The following is a 21,125-nucleotide window of genomic DNA, read 5'->3' as shown; positions in this document are numbered from 1 at the left end:
TGAGATTAGGACAGTATTAATCATCCTGCTATAGCTACATTAAGGATGAACAAGGCTAAAGGGTAAAGTCTTTTTCAGAGAAGCTGTGATTGGAGGTATAGGGAGAAAACAAAGACAGTCACAGGAGCCACTAGTGAGTCTAGAGACTAGATTTCATAAACAATGTGCTCTTGGGACCCCAGTCACCACTGAATCTAAGAGAATATGAATGTTATTTTAAGCTACATTGGATTTTCCATGGAACCTGGAAAGACTGGACAGTTTTGGAGAGGAAACTGAAGAAGAGGATTTGCAAATAATGAATCCAGACTGTGTACCCAAATTGCAATGCTAGAAAGGATCACTGCAGTTTCAAGTAGAAAGAAATAGTGGATTGATATGGATCTGCACTTCTACAAGACTTACTTTGTGTACCTTTGAAAAATGTGAACTGCCTTAATAGCTTTCCAGAAATGTTGGCTTGTGGAAATACAGTGACTTTAGTACTGATGATCAAGCACTTTTGGACCTCAAGTTCCCAGTTACATTAGCAATTGATCAATGTCAAGGCAGTGAGTACAGGAAATTCCTGGTTCTTGTGAAAACCTTTAGGTTTCAGCTCAGGACACTTCCGAGAGCGTTCTGGGCATCTGTGATAAAAGACTAATAGATGCAAAATCTATATAGAATACACAGGCTCACAAAACCCAACTAATTCAATATAGTTCTATATTTAATGTTCAGCTACAGAGTAACACCACTACAGCATGGAAAATCACTGACAAACTTACAAGGATATGCATATTACCCAGTATTACAGAACCAATGGATGAAAAATTACTATTAGAATTTGGTAAAAAGTAAGAAAGTCAAAACAAACACAAAATTGTAGAAATACAAAACTCCATCACGGTTTAGACACAGATGCTTTAGAATTTGGAAAGGTCATCATAAACTAAAAAACCTACAGAAATGTCACTTTCTTCCAATAAGCTAAACACAAAGAAACATAAAGAAATTGGAAGCTTCTGCTCAGTCTTTTAAAGCAAAGGAAAACTAGCAGTTGGCAGAGGAAAGTGAAGCGAAGGACAAAAAGAATGAAGAACAAAAGTCTTCATGAACTGATCTTTGTTTTCCAGACTGTGTGTAAAAGGAATTTAACAAGTGAAAACATGAACATATTTGAAGATAATTTACTTTACCAGAGAACTAGAAGACAGCTGAAATGGCCAGCAGACCAGTTGAAGCATGTTGATCCTGTTCTAATAACATTAAATGTTGGGTTTAGTTGCTGTACTGACTGGAGTGCACTGTAGTATCATTGATAATACAGCTCTTTTTGTATGTTCTCCTTTTGGTGTCTCTGTCCCACACTGGCTTTTTGCGTTTTATCACCTCATGGCAGTTTCCCACTTTATTCTGTTTTTCACTAGTGCAAGATTACTGATCAGAGCCCAGCTGTCTGCTGCATGGCATTGTCACAGGCCCTCTTTGTAGAAAACAGAGAAGAGGAACCAAAATAAGTTGATGGAAGAGTTTAGCTGAGAGGAGAGATGGGAAAGGCCAACATTTCCGATATGGTAGGCAGTAAGATCCAGCAAGGTGGAATTCATAGCTTGATTGTGAGGCCATAAGGAATAGTCAGAGCAGAAAGGTTAATCTTGTCAATCCTTTACCTTGAGCAGTTAACTTCAACTAACTTGATTGGCCCTAAGTGTTCATTAATCAGGATTTTTTTAATGTACCCACACCTGTGCCACAGTGTTGACTGTCAGAGTATTTTTTGATAGCCCAGCTGCTTTCCTTCCCTGGAAATCTCCCATCGTAACCTTTCTTGAGGACTTAATTTTCATAGTAAACCAAAGTCAGACGAGAAGCTGAGGACTAACCTTTATTAATTCAGCACATTCAGTTGGACTTGGACTTCTTTTTCCACAGGCCAGCATAATTCCACAAATTCAAAACATATAAAGCAAAGTATAAGCCAGATAACAAACCTAAATGCCTGGGATTGCTGTTATCAAACCTGCATTGCTCAGATTCCAGCTGCTGTGACAGGGATCAAGGGCACTCCACCCAGGGGCATCGGCAGCATTTGTGGCACTAGAAACCACTCTTGGCTGTGTGTCTGCTTTGTCTACCTGCAAGACACGTCTCGGTGTTTTCTCTCTCACTTTCTTTGTGTATTTACACCTCTAGATAGGATTCCTCTTCCTTCTGGAGCTTGTCTCAGCAGGAAGATTTCCTGCAGGGAGCTGCTGCCTGCTGCTTCAGTTCTCATCCTGTCACTCCTACCCAAACCTGGGGTTGCTGCCTTGCACCTGGGAAGTCCCCTCTAGCCCAGCTAGCTTTACTTCAGCAGGCTGAACTGACCTGTTCTCTCCCCTGCCTTTATACTTCCTTGGCTGTGATTCAGGTTCAGCCTCTAAACAGAGGGAGTGCCTGAGTCTCTAGTATTGTTGTTAAACTTTTAAAATGTGGAAAACACCTTACTCTGAAAAAAGCTGCAGGTGCAACTTGTCTCCCAAACTTATGGACCTGCTTTTGTTCTGTGACCTCCACTGAATCTGGCTCCTGCAGCTTCCTTGACCAGGCCTTTCCTTCACCTTTCCTTCTGCTTTTTCATGCATGAAAATCGATAAAAGATTCGTGTTAATCACAAAAGCATTGGGGTTTGTATAATACTAAACTCTGAAGTGAATCATGGACACTAGATAAAGGAAATTATATGATAAAATCATTCTGTTTAAAATCACCTTGTTATGTTGTATTATGTTACATTATATTATGTTATATTTTCCAAATAAGTTGTATCAGGTACCAGCTTGCAAAATCAGACTTCCCAATAGCCCTTCCTGCCTTTGTCTGATCAATACTGCCTATCTCAAAGACCAGACTTCCAGAACTTCTCTGATAGTTATCTACAAGGACTAGATGGCTATCTGTGACTGATTATCGCCCGAAGGCTTTGTGAATTTGTGTAAGGATGTTTATTCGACCACCACTGCTTACCTGGCAAAATTATGACAGCAAAAAATCAAAAATTATTAATTACAACGAGAAACTACAGTATAAGAAAAGGCTACAAACCAAGGTTCGGTGGAGCGTGGAGTGGGTGGTGACCCCTCACGTTCCCCACCGCGCTGCTTGTTCTGTCTATATCAAATAAATATCGAGACTTTTGTCTCTTATTTATAACACATGAAACCCTGCACATGGGGCTCTGTCTTATGGGGTTCCCAGGATGACTTTGTGGAGATCCTCTAGTCCAATCCCCCTGCCAAGGCAGGGTCACCTGGAGCAGGTTACTAGGTGCAAATAATAGAGCAGGAATGCGTCCAGGTGGGCTTGCAATGCCTCCAGAAAGGCAAACTCCGTGGATCTCCACCAAAAGCCTGTTCCAGTGTTATGCCGCTCTCAGTGTAAAGTTCTTCCTTCTGCTGAGGTGAAACTTCTTACGTTTTAGTTTATGGCCACTGCTCCTCGCCCTGTCGCCGGACACCAGAGGAAAGAGTCTGGCACCTTCCTCTTGGCAGCCACCCTTGAGATATTCAGGCGCATTGACGAGATCCCCACTAAGCCTTCTCTAGACAAAACAGGCCCAGTTCCCGCAGCTCCCTCGTACGAGAAATGCTCCAGTCCCCTCAGCATCTTTGTGCCCTCCCATGGGCCCTCTCCCGTAGCTGCTGATCCAAGCGGCATTCCCGCACCCACACGCGCTGGTTCCGCAGCCGGGATCCGCTCCCGGTCCCCGCGAGGGCCGCGCCAGCCCCGCCCCCGCCCCGCCCCCGCCCCGCCCCCGGGCCCCGGCCGCGCCTCGCGCGCGTGCGCCGCCCGCCGTCGCCGCGCAGGCGCCGTGGGGACGGGCAGAGGGTCCGGAGCGGGACCCGCGCGGCGGCCGCTCCCGGCGTCGTTGGCAGCGGGGCCCCGGGGCGGCCAGGGGGATGCGCCTCCGCCCGGCCCGGGCAGGGGGACGCGGGTGGAGCGACGCTGCGCGCCAGGCCGGGCCCCCGGCTCCCCGCTGCTGCTCGTCCCGTAGCCCCGCGGCCGCGGAGCTCGGGAAGCGCCGCTGACCGGAGTCGCTCGCTCGGGCCCGGCTGGCCCCGCGGCGAGGGAGGGAAGAAGGGAGGGAGGGAGGAGGAGAAGGGGGCGCGCAGGTAGCGGGGCGACCGCGCCCCGGCCCGAGCCCCCGTGGGGGCGGGGGCCGTCGGGGCGGCCCGGCCTCCCCCCTTACCCTCCCTTCCCCCGGCACCCGCGGGGAGGATGGTGATGGTGCAGCCGCCCGCAGCCCCCGAGCCGGGCCGGGGCCGCCCTCCGCAGGGGCTGAGGGGATGAGCCGTGCCCCGCCGGGGGGTCGCTAGCGGAAGGATGACCACTCCCGCCCTGCTGCCGCTCTCCGGGCGGAGGCTGCCTCCGCTGAACCTGGGGGCCTCCGCCTTCCCGCACCACAGGGCTACCTTGAGACTGTCCGAAAAATTTATCCTGCTCCTTATTCTTAGTGCCTTCATCACCCTGTGCTTCGGGGCGTTCTTCTTCCTCCCCGACTCCTCGAAGCACAAGCGCTTTGACCTGGGCTTGGAGGATGTGCTCATTCCCCACGTGGACACCAGCAAAGGGGGCAAGAACCTCGGCGGCTTCCTTATCCACGGGCAAGGGCACGACGAACACCGGCACAGGTGGGTGCCTCGCTCACCGGGCCGGGAGTGGGGCTGGGTGACAGGGAGATCCCTTAAAATAGGTCCTTCCCGTACTGCTCTGCGTCCTCTCACCGACATCCTCGTGTCTACCATACGTGTAGCAACTTCGGAGCGCTAGCCTTGTGTCTCCTCCAGCTGCCATATGTAGTTGTGGCTCCATGTTGCCTTCCCCAGTGTGGCGAGCAAGAGCTGGGAGGGCAAATACGGGGTGTCCTCCAGCGACCGATATATTTCCTCACCGTAGCCAATTCCATTCATCAGCCATGGAAAGAAGAGGGTTAACTTTGTGGAGATAGTATAAGCGACTGAAAAACTGCCGCATCTCGTCTATAGCTATTATGTGCTTACCCAAAACAGCTGCTTGTTGCTGAATAGCGCACAAGAACTTTGATCTGAAAAAGACTTCATGCTGTGATCCAGAGGCTGTCAGCCTATGACGCGCAGGGCACAGAACTAGTGCACATGGCACAATTGCCTTTTTCTGGCCCTTAAAATCACTTGCTCTAATGTTAATCCAGGCGATTGAAGGTGCCGATGGCTGAGTTTCCTTAATTGTATTTGCCAGTGTAAAGAAATCACAGATAAAATAAGAGTATCAAGGGTACATATGCTGTATCAACAGCTTTTTGGGGCCACCTAAAGCTTTGTGTGGTGCGAGCCTCTAGATCTTCAGGACTGGATCATGTGAGGTTAAGCATTCAAAACGGAGGTAAAAAACCTTAAATAATGATTATACAGTATATTTGCTTCTAACATACTTCAGTTGCCTAAATCCTACCCTGCTGCCTGGATCTTGATGAGGCTGACAGATCTCTCTTCACTGTCAAAGATGTGTTAAAATATGATGATGGGTGATAAAATACCTGCTTTTCCATACTCAAATTAGTAATACAGGGGATTTTAAAGAAAGGTTACTTGTGCTGATAGTGTTCCTTTGAAAACAGCTTAAAATATATCTCACTGGCATAAGAGTTATTTAAAGGTTATTTGTATGAGATTAAAAGGAGAGGGTTTAATTTACTTCTTTTTATTAATCTGTTATGAGTTATAAAGAATACGTGAATACTATGGTATTTTTCCGTAAGGCATCTTTGCTGTTGAATGTCTTGGGGCACTTAACATGAGCCCTTTCTCCCTATCTGAAAGGGCACAGGTACTTAATATTTAACAAGGTCTTATTTTGTCTATGATGTTAATTGCTGGTGTGGTTAAACATAGCTTTAGACGGTCTCTAATATGCCTTTGAAGTTCTTGTCTTTCACTGTGTGAGGGTTTTTTTTTTGTTGGTTTTTCTTTTGTTGGTTTGTTCTTTTTCTTTTTTTGTGTGTATGTGATCTTATTTATTAGCTTCCCCAGTCTCTGTGGCACCTGCAGTCAAAATCAGTTTCTAAAATATAAGACAGATGAAACAAAAAGAAGAGTTCAGAAATGTTCAAAACTCCAGCTGTGGCTGTTGTACCTTGTATTGCCCAGTAGATGGGCTGTAGAAAAAAGGAGTCTGTTGATAGTGATAGTTCATATGAATCCTTTCCAGGTTCCCTCTTTTAGTTACTGGGGCCACAGCTTTAGGAATGAAGTACGTACTTTTTTGCGTGTCACGTGTAGATAAGCAATAGCTTACAACGGTCAGAGCTAAATGCATTTTGTTTGTTTGGGATATGTTCTTAAACAAAGTAGTTATCCTGACATCAGTTAGCTGTTCTATGGTTCCTGTATTACTATGATTGTACCTCCCACCTGCCTTCCATCCAAAATTTCCCTGTCATGTTCATGTTTTGAGTTGTTATTCCTGTTGTTTTAGCTTTGCAAACCAGGCATATCTTAACTACTTTAAAAGCCTGCCTGCTTTACCTGCCTGTAAGACCCTTGTGTGAATGTCACAAAATATGTGAAGCAAGGTTATGTGCTTTACTTCTGAAGCATCTTCTTTGACTGATTACCACAGTTTAATCAATGGGCTATTTGCCATCAGCTTAGGGCTGATGCAGTTGTTTACCATAATGCAAAACACATAATGGAAAACACATTTTCACGTTGGAGTTCTTGCTCCTGGATTGCAGGGACATTGACAGATGGTATTTTGATAAAGTGTGGGATCTTCAATGGTGAGCTCTAGATGACTTATTGTCTCAGTTTGAGATGAAAAAAATTGTTCTGCTTACTATCAAGGGGCAAAGTCAAGCATCAGCTACTTTGTAAGTGTTGTTTGTTGGGTGAGGCAGAGGAGTTAGTGTACAAAAGGGCAAGAGAAATTAAGCTAATCCTAACACGAAGAAGGATGCAGTCTAAGATGTGAAGTGTGAGGATGGATTGACAAGCTATATTTCCAGAAATCGAGGGGCTTCAGAACTAATTGGATCAAAGGTCATTAACATGAATTATACACTTGATTATGAAATGACAGATGTTTTGATTCAATCACTAAAAAGGGAAGTGTTTCTTCTGTAAATGCTGGTATTGATATCTATCAAATGATAAAACACCCATCTTATTTTACTACTCCCTTGGTATGTAGGGTGTAATATTTTAATGCTTATTTTGCCTCACTGAAATCTTTAGTTTTGTAGGCTACTGGAAAATATTTGTATTTGTATCTTCTAGAAAAATGCAGCAGTGATGTAGGTAGAAAGTCATTGTAACAACCATACTTCAGTGCTGGGTGTGCAAACAATGGTTCCCACTGGACTTTCTCTGTATTCCTTGCGTTGCTTTCCCACCTCTTCCCCTGGGCACCCGTGACATTCTTGAGTGCTTATATTTTTATTGTTACAGTGGTTACCCCTTGCTGATGTTAACTTTATGTCTTCCATTAAATTATTTTCTTTACTGCTCCTGTCCCTCTTTCAATTTCCCCTTCCAGGCAGAAAATGGGGGGGTGGGGGGGGAGGAGCAGGAGGAAAGCCCTACTCCATTCCTGATGGTCTTAAATATTTATTCAAGAATTACAATGTTCTTGCCTATCTCCAGAGAAAAACACGTTTCTTCTAAGAAGATGGTTAAAATCTGGAGTAAAACTGCAATTTCTGTTTGGGAGCTAGATGGACTGTATTGCAAGGTAATACTCACTTTCAGTAGTTCATTTAATCTTTAAACTCCTCCTGCAGGATAGTGCGTGGGGAATGAGTGAGTAATGTTAGGAAGGTGTACCACAAATTTTTGTCTTTGAGAGGAGGGAGAGTGGAAAGTCCAGGACTTAGGAAGATATGTGCATACATACAGTTTTAAAAAATCAATTTCATTTCGTGAAGATAAATTTCTTTCCATTTCAAATAGGATATTGCAGAGATTCTGGAATGAGAGCTGCATGGTTTTGAAGAGGCATCTTGCCAAACAAACTTGTGTAGCACCCAAAATTTGTTACATGATTTTAGGTAACTAATTTTTCCCTAACTTCTGCATCTCTTGCCACACAAAGATACTTAAGGTGTTTCTTACTACCTGGTTACTTTTCAAATATCTGTGGTATTTCATTCTTCAGTATCAGATCTAGAAGATAAGTCTGGAAGTAAACCAAAACATTCTTATAGCTTTTTTGCATCTGATGCAAATGAGTGAGAATGCAAATGCCCTGCAATCGCCTTGATTTTTCAGATTTTTTAAAACTCAGATTATCTGCAGTATGAAAATTGAGAAGACTTGTTTTTTAATGATGTGTCAAGCAGCTGCTCTCTGTATTACTTGACAAAAGCTAAGGCCATTTCTGTGGTGAAAGTACATTAATCTTAGAGGCAACGAATAATGTAATTTTATGAGCTCATAGTTATTTTGTAGCAGCATTTGGACTGCTGTTTGGCAAACAGTTCAGTCCTTCAGAACTTGTGAAGATGTACCTTCAGCTGCTGAATTCCCGTGTATCACTTCAAATCAAAATTTCTATCTGTGTTCAAAAAAAACCAACTCACCAACCCTCAACTCATCAGGTTGACAGCAGCTGCTGCTAATAGAAGTGCCCACCTCAATGGCCTCGGCCTCTGTGTCAGTGAGTATAGATCAGTTTAAATCATGCTTTTGACTCTGTTTCTGGAATGCTGAGGAATACTGACTGCTGTGTTACGCAAAGATGGAAGCCCTGCAGTCTGATATGATGAGTTGTGGGTCAGCAGCTGTATGGCAATAGTCTAAAAGTGCTCTTCTGTTGCTCAGTATGTGGTTGTCTCTTTGCTAGTAGTAGCGGCTGTCTCTACTCTTAGAAGGTGAAAGTAACAAAAATGATTCTGAGGTGCTTTTGGTCTTAATTTCTTCTTCAAATTTCTGCATTTTTTTTTAAAGAAACATGAAACGCTTAATATGCTTATTTTGAATCCCTTTATCTTCTCTCATCTATATGACTTAATTAGCTATAGTAAAAGTGAGCAGAGGAGATAATTTAGCTTCTGTTACTCAGTGGGATCAGTGTCTTCTGTCATCGTCTGCCATGCCATCAAGTATAAAAGTGCATAAAACTCTTTGCTCTTCCTTTCCAACTTTACTTGAGGCACAGTTCATTAATGAAATTAAGAGTATTTGCTATTGTGATTCTGGGAACCTGTTTTTTCCCCCTGAAAAATCAGGAGCCACTCTTCTGTCTGCACCCCAGCTCCTTCTCCATTTAATTTTTCAGTGCATGAGATTGAGCCAGTCTTCAGAGCAGACTCCCCAGTCTCTCTCAAAAATGGGCACTGATTTTAAGCTGAGATGCTTGATCTAGAAGCAAGGATTTTCTGGAGTGCCACATTCAGGAAATGCAAGTCGTCATGATGACATCTCTGGAGCCAGTGAGGGCAGGATAGTGTGTTCCAAGTCAGGCTTCAGAAGCATCTCGTATGTCTAGGGTAAAGTTGAGGTGTAACTGCCTGGTGTCAGTCTTCAGCTGCTGAAGCTTTTGCAAGGGCACTGACCCTTTTTATATGAAGACTTTTCACAGCTGGAGTTTTTAGTAGCCACATGTTATTCTTTTCTCTGGAGCCCTGTGTTGAGAAGAGACTTGAGAGATGATGCTGGTACTTGAAGAGTTATGGGAGTTTGACTTCTGGAGTGCCCACATTATAACCTTAAACTTAATTGGAATTTTTCCTGAAGTTGCACTGGACAGTGGGAGAAGTGCCCTCTTGGATTTTTTCTAAGGTTCCGCTGAAATAAGCGCTTTATGTTGTAGGCTGAGAAATGCTTTCAACTTTGAAATGCAAAATGCAAATTCTAGACCATCTGTTTAGATGTCCTCTCTCCTCCCCCCCATCTGCTGAGTAGCCTACCTCATATGTAGAGTGCTGCTTTCTTCATGTTCTCTTGCTGTACTCCAGTTAGTCAAAGTATTTCCTGTGTTACGAAAGAGAGGAGTTGAGTGCTGGTGTTCTCCAGTTCTTACCTTTTCCAGTGAAAAAACCAAAAAACAACAAAGCATGAACTTGTTGGTTTTCTGCATGATCTGCACTTTGTCTACATGCTGGAAAACAATCAGGCGTGGGAAAACTGCAGAAAGCATGCTGGATTTAGGCCAGCTAGTGGGTGGGAGGCAGTAGCAATTTGGTTCATTTGGAGTTTTGTAGATTAAAATCTCAGAAGAACTTTAGCATAAATGTGGGTTGCTTGATGATGGTAGCAGTGCAGGCAATAGTAAGCCGTATGGCTAGTTGTGGGCATACTGCACTACAAGAGTCCCCTCATCTTCTTTCTGATCCTTTCAATTTCCTGTAGTAAATACAAACATCTCAATCCTTCTGGGATAGTTCTGAGTTACGGATTTTTTCTTCCTTACAACAAATATTACCAAACTTGTAATTAGTTTTACATACATGTGTGGTATGTATATATGTTTTCATAACAATTGAACTGAGGCTGAATATGAGGAAAGAGAAGAAATTTTGTAATGCCTTGCTTCTTGTGTCCAGCCCTAAGAAGCCTGTAAAATTCTAAACATGGTCAATGCTTTTATTCTGCCATCCTTCACTTTTAATTATTGCAGTTCTTGATGTTGAGAGAAGTCTGGTCTCATGGGTGGGCAGCTGTTTTTCACAGTAGATATTCAGGCTCACAGAGTAGGAACTTCGGAACACGTTTAGGTGTAGCTTGTGGGATTTGTTCTTTTCTCTTCATTTTCAGAAGCAGACTCAAGTGAGTGCTGTCGTCTGTCTTAATTCAGTAACTAGATTATCACTTTTTAACTGAAATTTAGAGTTTTGTTGCAAGTAAACTGTGGGGAGAGGGGTGCTCAATAGACCAATAGGCCAGTAAGGGGCAAGAAAGGGAAAAGCTAAATGTCTTTTTCCTGCCACCTCAAACCTTGAAATAAAATATCAGAGTGCTCCAAACGTCCGATATGCCTGTAACTGTTTTATTTAGAGTGAATACATGTATTCATTGGAGTGGGGGGAGGCTGGGAAAAGTTTTAGTGACTAAGTTCTTGTCATATGCTTGCTCATAAAATCTGTAGGCTTTTGATTCCTTTTGTCTTTATGTTGTCTAATCTAGTGCTCTGTATATAGCAAGTCATATAACTTCATCCATTCACTCAAGGATGTGGAGGTTCTGTATTCTTTTGAGCTCTGCAAATACTAAATGATAAATAGTGAGAACTTTCCCTGGCAACTTCTTTTTTTCTTGAGTATCTAATCAGGTGCACTGGGATTTCTAAAATTCAAAAAGAAAAAAAAACCTGAGAAGATGGGTTAATAAGTAACCTGTAATATTCCTTTATCTAGAGACTTCTTTTGAAAGGTCTTTTTGGCCTTGTCTCCTAAACCAGTGAATTTTGTGGACATGCTATGGACACATTGTAGCTCTCACTGATCCTTTGCTGTTCTCTATTCCCTCCTTTTCGATGGTCGATCAGTAGCAAAGTGTGACCTGTTAGAATAAGTACATTTCTGTATCTTGTGTGTGTCCTGGTGTTAAGGGAAAACCTTAATTGGAAGCAGTGCTGAAAGAAGGATCACAAAGCCCAAGAGCAGTTTATGATACTTCTGCTGCTAGTCATTCTGCACAAGTGTAATTTTGAGCCAGCCACAGCCTAAGTCTTCTTCTTCACTCATTGTTAGAGAAGGGTGGTTGGAAATGAATGCTGTGGTAAGAAAAACCTGGATTTTGTGGGATAAGAGTAGCAATGGGGCATTTTTACTGAAGTAGTAGAAACCATTGGGACAGAAAGCTGAAGACCATTCATGTTTGAAATACAACGCTGTGTTAGTTCTGCTTCTCATAGGATTTATTTGCCCAGACATTGAATCATATTTGCCATTCTGTCTTGCCCCCTTTGTTCTTTTAAATATTCTTATGATGCACACCTATAAACTGGATTACCTTGCATATTGTATTCAGCATCAGTGTCATTAATGTTTGATGTGCTCTGTTACCTGTTAGTTAACTCTTAACCCACCAGAGGATTTTGAAAGTTCTTCCCCAGGTCCAGTAGTGCTGCCATTGCAACTTCCAGTTGCCAGCTAGCTGTTTTCTGTGATTCTATTTGAGAGAGCAAGTTTGAGGTTTTCACTTGGCTTAACGTTGTGTAATCTGATCAGTGTGGCATGAGCAAAATTACAGTTTTAAGGGAGTGCATGTGATGAAAGTATTTTCTTGCTATATAAAGCTCTAAAAGCTCCTCAATGAGATTACTTTATGTCTGTTAACACCAGCATGCAGAACTGTCAATTTTCACAGAATCCTAGAAGGGTTTGGGTTGGAAGGTATCTGAAAGAACATCAATTATTAACTCCCCTGCCAAAAGCAGGGACACATTCCACTAGACCAGGTTGCTCAAAGTCCCATACAGCCTGGCCCTGAACACTTCCAGGGATGGGGTATCCACAGGTTTTCTGGACAAGTCATTCCAGTGCCTTGTCACCCTCATAGTAAAGAATTTCTTCCTAACGTCTAATCTAAACCTTTTTCAGCTTAAGGGCATTCTCCCTTATTCTATCACTACAGAACCTTGTAAAAAGTCCCTCTCCTGCTTTTTTGTAAGACTCGTTTTGGTACTGGAAGGCTGGTAGAGGGTCTCCATGGAGCTCTCTCCAGGCTGAATCAACCCCAACTCTCTCAGCCTGTCTTCATAAAGAGGTGCTCCAGCTTTTTCTGTATTCTAATACCCCATTGGAAGTCTTTTGCATGATGACAATCATCTCAGCTGAGCTTTAGTACCGTTTGCAGGCCAACGAGACATTTGAAGCTTGCACAGACAAGCTGCATAAGTGTTTTCTCAGTAATTTGTTATCATATCTCTCAGTGACCTGCTGACATGTTTTAAGGCTGAAGTGTACTTCAGGCCACTTAAGAGCAGGTGACCATCAGTGGTAAATCAAACTAATCCAATTTACTTTTTATTGGATCAACCTGAATGTGCTCACAAAGGGTGAGAAAAACATATCATTTGTGGGAGCAGTATATCCCTTAAATCCTTCAGTGGGAATGGGAAGCTCACATCTTCTTGTTCTGACTGTCCTGCTGGGTAAACAAACCTGTGGTGAATATACTGGGTTCTGTTCCTGGTTTAGGTTTGTTGGCTAGTAAGAATAGCTTACAGCCATGTGCTGTTTCCTCATCAGATTTTTCTGGGTATGTTGCTGTCTTTATCAATGTATTGCGTTTTGAGGGCTATTTGCTGTTTTCCCAATACAAGTTAGAGGATCTGCTTTTTCTCCAGAATACTTGCATCCTTTCTGCAGTAAGTTTAGAGAATCATAATGTAGAGCTGACTTTCTGGACCACAAACTCCTGTTTGTATTCATTACTTTTATGAAATAAAATTTGCTGTACACTTTAAAAACAAAACTTGAAAAAATACTGTCTTGGCTTGTTTGAGATGGCAGTAGTGGGAAAGACGCTTGGAGAAGAGGGAAGTTATTTTCCTGGTTAAAATACAATATTTCTCCCCCCCCTTTTTTTTTTCCCCTCGCAGAACGTATTTTGTCTTGAAAAAATGATAGCATGACCTAGCTTGACTCAGAACCATGTTTCTTGTGACCTTTTAAATCTCTTAATCAGTTTTATCTTGGAAACAGTGTTGACTGTTTAATTCTAAACTTAATAATTGCAAATGATGCAAGCATGTATCTGTTCTTCCAGTACTGTAATCACACATCCTTAGTTTCCTAAAGACATCTGTTCTGTTGTCACTGGCTTCTATTTGAGTGGAAAGTATTCTCCAAGTGATTAAGTGACACATATAGTGAATTCTGAATTGCAATGTACAGTGTTCTGGAGAAGAAAATATTGCAGAGGTGTAAGAGACTCTTTGCATCACAGAGTTCTGATGTTATAAGGAGTACGATGGAAATTCAGATTTCTAATTTGTGAATAATTCCACCTTCTGCAGACAGTGGAATCCATGACAATTAAAATAATACAGCTATTTTCCAATAAATAGAAAAAACAGAATAAATAGAAAAATAGAACAAATGTGAAATAATGCAAGCAGTTAAACAAAACTTTAACGTCAGTTTTATTATTGTCTTGCACATTATTTTAGCTGATTGTTACTGGGATCTGTTCTGATTTAGATACTTAAAAACAATTAAGCCAGGTCTGCTAATTGTTGCACTTATTAAATTGCTCCAGATCCATGCAGTGAAAAGTTCAGAGTTTCACCGTTGCACCTGTTTTTACCTGAAATGAGTTACTTTTTCAAATCGCAGATGCTCAAAGGGAACTTAACTGCTCTTCAGTAGCTGTCACACTGGTAACTAAAAAATTTTTTGCTTTTGTATGATGTCTGGGAGCTTTGTCATTTTGAGGGCCTGGTACCTATGGAAGGATACCAAGGTTTCTGTGTATATGATGTCTATAAACTGCCTAGTGAGGTGGATAATCAGTTCTCACTGCCATCATTGAAGTTTTTGGATGTGAAACTTCAAAGCCAGTGGCTAAGGAGATGACTGATACTGTACTGGCAGTTTTTATGAATAACTTCTGTATGAACTTGTTTTAGTATTTTCTTCAAGTGACATTGATGAACATGGTGATTGGAAATAATTCGGAGTTGTATTGCTAACCAAAGAAAGCTCTTTGGTGAAAATGACCAAAATCCACTCAAATCCCTACCCCAAACCAAGCAATAAACCCTACCATCACCCCATCATTCTTGATGTGAAATTTAATTCTAGTGTGAAAAAATTACAGGTTCTCTCCCACCAGTGTTTTTTTTTTTTGGTTGTTCTTTCTGACTGTCTTTTACTTAGCCCCATGTTGGCATTGCAGTGTTTGACAGCTGCTTCCTGGCCAGTGTAGGCAATGGGAACAGTTTATTGACTCACTAACCTAAATGCCTAATGGTGACTTTGTTCTTGTGTGTGTTGGTGAAACAATGGAATTTTTGTGATTGTGTTATAAGCACTCCATGTGAACCCCAGGTCCTTGGTTTGGTCTGGGTTTTATACATCTGTGGTCTTTTGATATGTTTTGATTTCCATAAATCACTTGAGCACTAATTTTATTCAGATGGATTTGCTATTGCAGTTACGCATAGTCATTTGCTTGACACCCTGTCTCCCCTTTTCAGACATAATTTTCTCGAAATAGCATCTGGTCATCATGCTACAGTGGGACTAGATCATCCAATCTACTGCTATTACAAAGAAAAATGAGGCTTGACATATTCGTGTCAATTTGGCAAGATGCCTGAATCATTAGGCTCAATGAAATATGTGACATTTCAAGTGGTAATGTAACCTACAGGAACACTTGCAGGAGACACTTGAGGCAGTGCAGAGAAAATGCCACCCTTACTTGGGCTGGGAGATTCAGATCCTGACATAACCACTTGATCAATACCCATCACAAGATTGTAGTTTAGTCCAAGAAGGTATTTAATTTTGTTAAAAATTTTTCCGTCTCTAGAAATTGGTAGTGGTGGTCGTGGTGATCCTGGGAAAATTTAAAGCACCTTTTGAGTTTAAAAGGAAATGAAAAATCCAAGGAAACTTCTATGGAGCTTCCTTTGATACAGTAACAAATAAACCAACTAGTGACTAGCCCAAACTCCGAAGCAATGTGTGTAACTTTTGAGTCAGTTGTAATTACTTGCTGTTCTTTGGTTCTCCAGCAAATTTGTTTTGAACCTTCATGGATTCATAGTGTGGAATATTTAGAAAAAAAGCAAGCCGTGTAATATTCTCTAGTGTTTTAGTAAATAGAAAATATATGGAAGCATAAAAAAAATTAAGTACTCCTTAAATATGATACTTAACAAATTCATTTTTCTGTATCTGAGTTCTTCTAAGAAGAGAAAATCCTGGAGCCTGTACAGCCTGTAAGTAGAATTCTTCCAAGCTGTATTGAAAAAATTGCCTTAAACTCCATCAGCCATAAACTGCTCTTTCCAGCTTTAAAGTGTATTCAGTAATGCCTAAAATAGAATGTCTTTTGAGATTTAGAAACTGTTATATTTACATCAAACTATTCAAACACATTTGTGGCAGATGGCTTTTGGTTTTGTATTTTCAGTTTCTGCTCTACCTTTCCTTTTTATAGAATTGTTCACTTATTTTTAGCAATTTGACCCTACTGCTTTCAGTTCAGTGCTCAACAGTTGAAATAAAACAGGGCAGTGAAGTGGCAAGGGCTATGCAATGGCTCTCTGGTCCATAACTTCTAAAACAGCAGCATCATCTTCTATGCTCTCTAGAGATGGGAAAGCTGGGAAGGTAGGAAAGGATACGAAGAGTTGGATTGAAGTGTAACCCAGGAATTTTTCTTGGATTCCTCTATACCAGTGTTCTGGGGTGACTTTATGATGCTGAATTGTATCCCCATTCGTCTGTTTAGCCCAGAAATAAATTTTTCACCTTTAAAACTAGATCTGAGTGTGAAAGGGGGGAGAAGGAGTGGATTGTCTGAGGAGGCTGTATTCAAAAGCATATATATGAGAGTTCCAGCTTTCCTGCTCCTGGACTGTGACTGCAGCACGGACAGTGGGTGAGAGCTCTCCTTTGCTTTTAGTAAGATTTTTTTTGCTAGCTGAGGTACAGAAGTTCCCTCTACTATGGCTTTTGTTTTTCTTGGAACTGATCAGCCCTTGCTCTGGACTGAAAATCCAGAAAAACACCAGAAATTCACACCTGTGGCCCACCGGGGCCCGGGGTGTGGCATTTTCCATCGGGAGGGACTGAGAGAGACTGAGCAAGCTGGGCTACACCCCACTAAAAGGACTTTCTGCATTTGCCATCTCTTCAGAACAGTGAGAGGTTCCATTGTTTAATATTACTCATTTTTCCGTATTTGTGAGTACTTTGCATGTTAAATAAACAGGTTTTTCCCACTTTTCTCAAAGGAGATTTTCATTTCCTGAACTGTGTGGGGGAGCAGCCACTTAAATTTGGTTTTTAGAGGGACCCCTTCGGAGATTTCATCCCTAAGTTTGCCCTAAACCAGGACAACCATGCTGGTTTTCACATCACAGCCTTTGCCCCAGCCTTTTTCCTGCAAAGTCTAGGTATGGTCCTGAAAGATGTTATGGTGATGGATGGGTAGTACTGCCTTTCCTTTTAACCTGTTGATAATGAGTGAGCTTTGACCTCTGAGAAGAAGGAATGAGTAAAAGCCTTCATAAAAGTAAAAAAAATCCTCAAGAAAGAAGTTACATTAGGCTTTGACAGCCATCTCAAATACTGTGTTTTATGTTATTTATTTTGTCCTATACCTTATTTCTGGAATCCAAAATGGTATTGACAGATGATGACACAATATTTATAGGGGAGGGAATAAAACTTCCATTTCCTAGTCTGAGTCCTTAATTTTGCAGTATCTTTACTTTAAGGTTGGAAAGAACTTCCAGCTAATATTATCTCCCATGGAGGACACTGGCTGCAGAGATACGACCTTTTGCCAGACCATTAGTCTTGAGAAATAGTCTGTCTTTGAAATTGCAATGGGTGAGTGTTTGGCATCTTCTACCATGCACAGAAGTTCTTCAAGCAGGAGATACACAGCAATTATTTACTGGCTCATGCAGAGAGCCTAGCCAGTTAGGCAGTTTACTGTGGATTAATGTGCTTACCAGCTTAAGGAGTCCCTGCTGGCCTGGAAGGTATAAGGTAGGAAAATATCAGCCTCCTTTGATCTTGGAGTGGGTTGATTCTTGATCTTGCTGAGTCAACATATTCCAGCTCCACTTTTTTTCTCAGCTTTTATGTCTCTTTGAATCAATATTTTTCTCTTGAATTATGTTAGTATCTCATCAATTACACTCTTTTTCTTACCTTTTGTGGTTTACAGCAATGAGAGAATCCCTTTACAAGGTAGCAGTTTATTTTTGGAGGAGCTCACACTGAATTTTTAGGTTGTAAAAGAGTAGGATTCTTGGTTTGGTGGTCTTGGGACTGTGTGCTTGTTTACTCTGGACCAGTGTATTTGAAACTATTAGATATGAACTCAAACATGACTTTGTTGCCTACAGCCAGTGAAGTGAAAGGTTGTGGGTCTTTTTCCATTTCCAAAGCTTTCATTAGTCAAATCTACAGTGTTATTCTGCTTTAGTAATTTCTTTCTTAATTATGTGCTGTTACAGTGTAGATGTATTTGTTAGTAAAATGAACTCTTTTTCATGAAAGAGGTAAGAACATTGCCATAATAGTTTTAAGTAATGAAACATATTTTAATTTAATCTTCAAGGAATCAAACATGTGAATATGACTGTCCATGAGCTGCATTTTGTTATTGGGAATTCAGAAAGTTGTATGTGGTGGTGGTAGAGAAGGAAGAAATTAGACTTAACATGCTGGATGCAGATGTTATTTTATTCTGCAAGTGAATGGAGGAAGACAATGCTGTGTACTATGTACTGTTTCTACAGCTTTCTGAAAAACCTGAGATTCTATTGATGAAGACAATTAAAAGATCAAATCTCTGAGACATTTTATACCCCCAGGTCTCCCATTTTTTTAGGTTCATGTTTTAGGCTGTGGTACTTCTGTGTGTTTTCTGTTTTGGTCATGTCAAGAGTAGTTTGTGTCCAGCTCATCTGCTGCTGCATGCATCTAAAGCCGGTATATGTAGCTTGTAAAACATGTTAGTATTAGAGTATTTCACTGATACTGGAAATAGCACTGTTAGCTTTAAATCAGCATTTCATTGCATTAGGTTCATCTGTTAATATTATGATAGGCTTGTGAAAAGCACACGTGGTAGTTCTACACGTACATACTGCTGAAACATTGTTCTTGTGCTGTATTTTGTTTCGCTTCTTGTGTCCTGACAATATTTTGATTGCAGATATATGTGAGCAAAGATTTGCTCAGCAATTCCTGAAGAATGCCAAGTCATTTTAGGCTGAATTATTTGTAGTGTGTTAAGAGTAGTTTACACATCATAGTTTCTTCTCTTGGATTTTTTCTTTTTTCATTCTGTTATGTTTACTGTCATGCTGCTGACATCCTTGTTTATGGGTCAGTGATTCTTTAAACTACATCCTGGATTTTGGTAACTGAGATGGCTGTCAACAGTGTTGTTTACTCAGTTGGGAAGTTATTTCAGTTGGGACGGTATCTTTTGCAGAGTGAAGCTTATCATTCATGTTATGTGCAGTTTACCCATGGAATGGAGCAAACGAGCAAACTCCTGCATAATTTGTGGCAACGATACCTATATTTTTGAAGATGTCCTGAAACTGTCTGGACGTGATCCTGGGCAGCCAGCTCTAGGTGACCCTACTTGGTTGTGAAGTTGGATCAGATGATCTCCAGAGACCCTTTCCCCCTCAGCCTTTCTGTCATTCTGTGATGAGGACTATGTTCTCATCTGACATGCAAATACCTGCTTCCCATGTTCATAGGTGTACTGAGTAATCAGAGCCTTGCATTGTTAGGCTTTTTTGGATGGGGAGTTACTAATCTAGTGTTGCTTTTCTGGCCTTTTTGAAAAGAAAAAAATCAACATCCAGTTATCTGCCTCCTGAATCAAAATTGTGTATTTTATTAGCAGTGGGGATTATTGTCATGTGGAAACTTATTAAAAGCACCTGGAAGGCTAAACAATTTGTCATACAGTTACCTCTTATCCTCTGCTTTACTGACAAGATTAAAGAACTTTGGGAGTAATGAGATAGAGCAACAAAATACCTGGAAATCATGACGTACAGCCTAATCTGTGCTGGTACCACAGAGCAAAACTCTGTTTAGTTGCTGTTTTGGCTGATTTGCTAAGTGGAGAGGTATAATGCTTTGGTGTTCTTATGACTAGTCCCAGTGGTTCTGAATGGGAGAAGAACTTATATTTCTGTTTTAATTAATGCAGCATTACTGTTAAGTATATCCACACTGCAGTCTGTGTCATTTTATATGAAAACCTTTTGAATTATAGCATATTTGCTATATGTATGTATGTGTGTGTGTATATATTTCCCCCCTGAAACAAGGACGACTGTGTTTAAGAGCATAACATTGCCTGCAGCTCCTGTTAGAGCTTTTCTCATGACATGTCGTGTAATACCTTTTAGAAACTATTGATATTTGGAGACTGAGTTCAAATTCATTATTTTATTTTGTTACTGTTGTTGCCCTGTAATTCATCCAGTTTCTGCAGAGCAGGGCTACATTTTAAACTGCTGCCACGTAGAAGGAAGGGAGTGATCCTGCCAATCTTGCTCTGCAAAGATCTGCGTCTTTCAGACAGATCCAGTGCTGCTGTGTTGCTACAGCAAGGTGAATCGAGTAGCACTGATGCTGTGTGAGCCAGGAGGGTTGTGCATATCATAAGTGAGAGGAGCAAGTCAGGAGAAATTGTTCTAGGCCTGTGTTTGGACAGAGCTGCACACCCTTAGTAGTGTTGATACCGCATAATGAAGAGCTTTGTCTCATTTTCCTATGCGAGATCCCAGGATAGTCCCCCTCCTCTTTCCTCTTTCTCTTCAAGTGCTGCCATACAGCATTTCAGTGCAGGGCTTATGGCACCATGCATGTTGGGTACTATTCTGATTTTAAACACATTGATAGACAGGTGTCAATTATTGGTACAGGAAGAAGATAAATCTGAGCAGTGTGTGTGAACTTCCAATCAGATATTTAAAACAGTGTTGCTTCTAGGATGTGCAAGGCAGCTTTGGCTGGGTGATTAAAATAGCATTATGGAAATGTGGTAGCTTGAGTTGACAGAACATCTGTGTGAGGGTAGTCATTTCCTTAGAGCTCTGTAGGACCTGCCAGAGGGTTTCCCATGCAGAGAAGCCTGGTACCATCTGCTTACCTGAAAGTTTGCCATCTCTGAGTCTGCATTTTATGCCACTTGCTATACTTTTAATTTGTAACAGCCATTCTCAGTTCATGTGTTTTTTTGCTGTCAACTTATTTGGTATTTGAACAATTAGAAACTTCCAGGCTAAGGCCATACTACTATCATGGCTATTGCTTTAAATTGCTGACTATCTCCAGTTGCTTTTCTTCTGTTGGTGAGAGTTTTGGTGCTTACTACTGTGAGATCAAGATACCAAGGAGACTCAATGTAAAAGGAGGGAGCTATCTTACTTACTATGATACCCCTTTTGAATAC

The 21,125-nt window shown here is 41.4% G+C and overlaps 1 protein-coding gene across 1 annotated transcript in view; it reads left to right on the top strand.

Moving 5' to 3' along the window:
- Positions 1-4,234: 4,234 nt before the first annotated feature.
- The window catches only part of MAN1A2 (mannosidase alpha class 1A member 2), a 134,353-nt gene continuing 117,462 nt past the window's right edge, over positions 4,235-21,125 (top strand). Inside the window, exon 1 of the mRNA XM_014884130.2 lies at positions 4,235-4,655. Within this exon, the coding sequence (XP_014739616.1) occupies positions 4,348-4,655 (308 nt within the window). The 5' untranslated portion in view covers positions 4,235-4,347. The remainder of the gene's footprint in view (positions 4,656-21,125) is intronic.

The sequence above is a fragment of the Sturnus vulgaris genome, chromosome 2 (assembly GCF_052056855.1).
Source record: "Sturnus vulgaris isolate bStuVul1 chromosome 2, bStuVul1.hap1, whole genome shotgun sequence".
Taxonomy (NCBI): Eukaryota; Metazoa; Chordata; class Aves; order Passeriformes; family Sturnidae; genus Sturnus; species Sturnus vulgaris.
The sequence above is the reverse complement of the archived record's forward strand: the minus strand, read 5'-3'. Positions and strand labels throughout refer to the sequence as shown.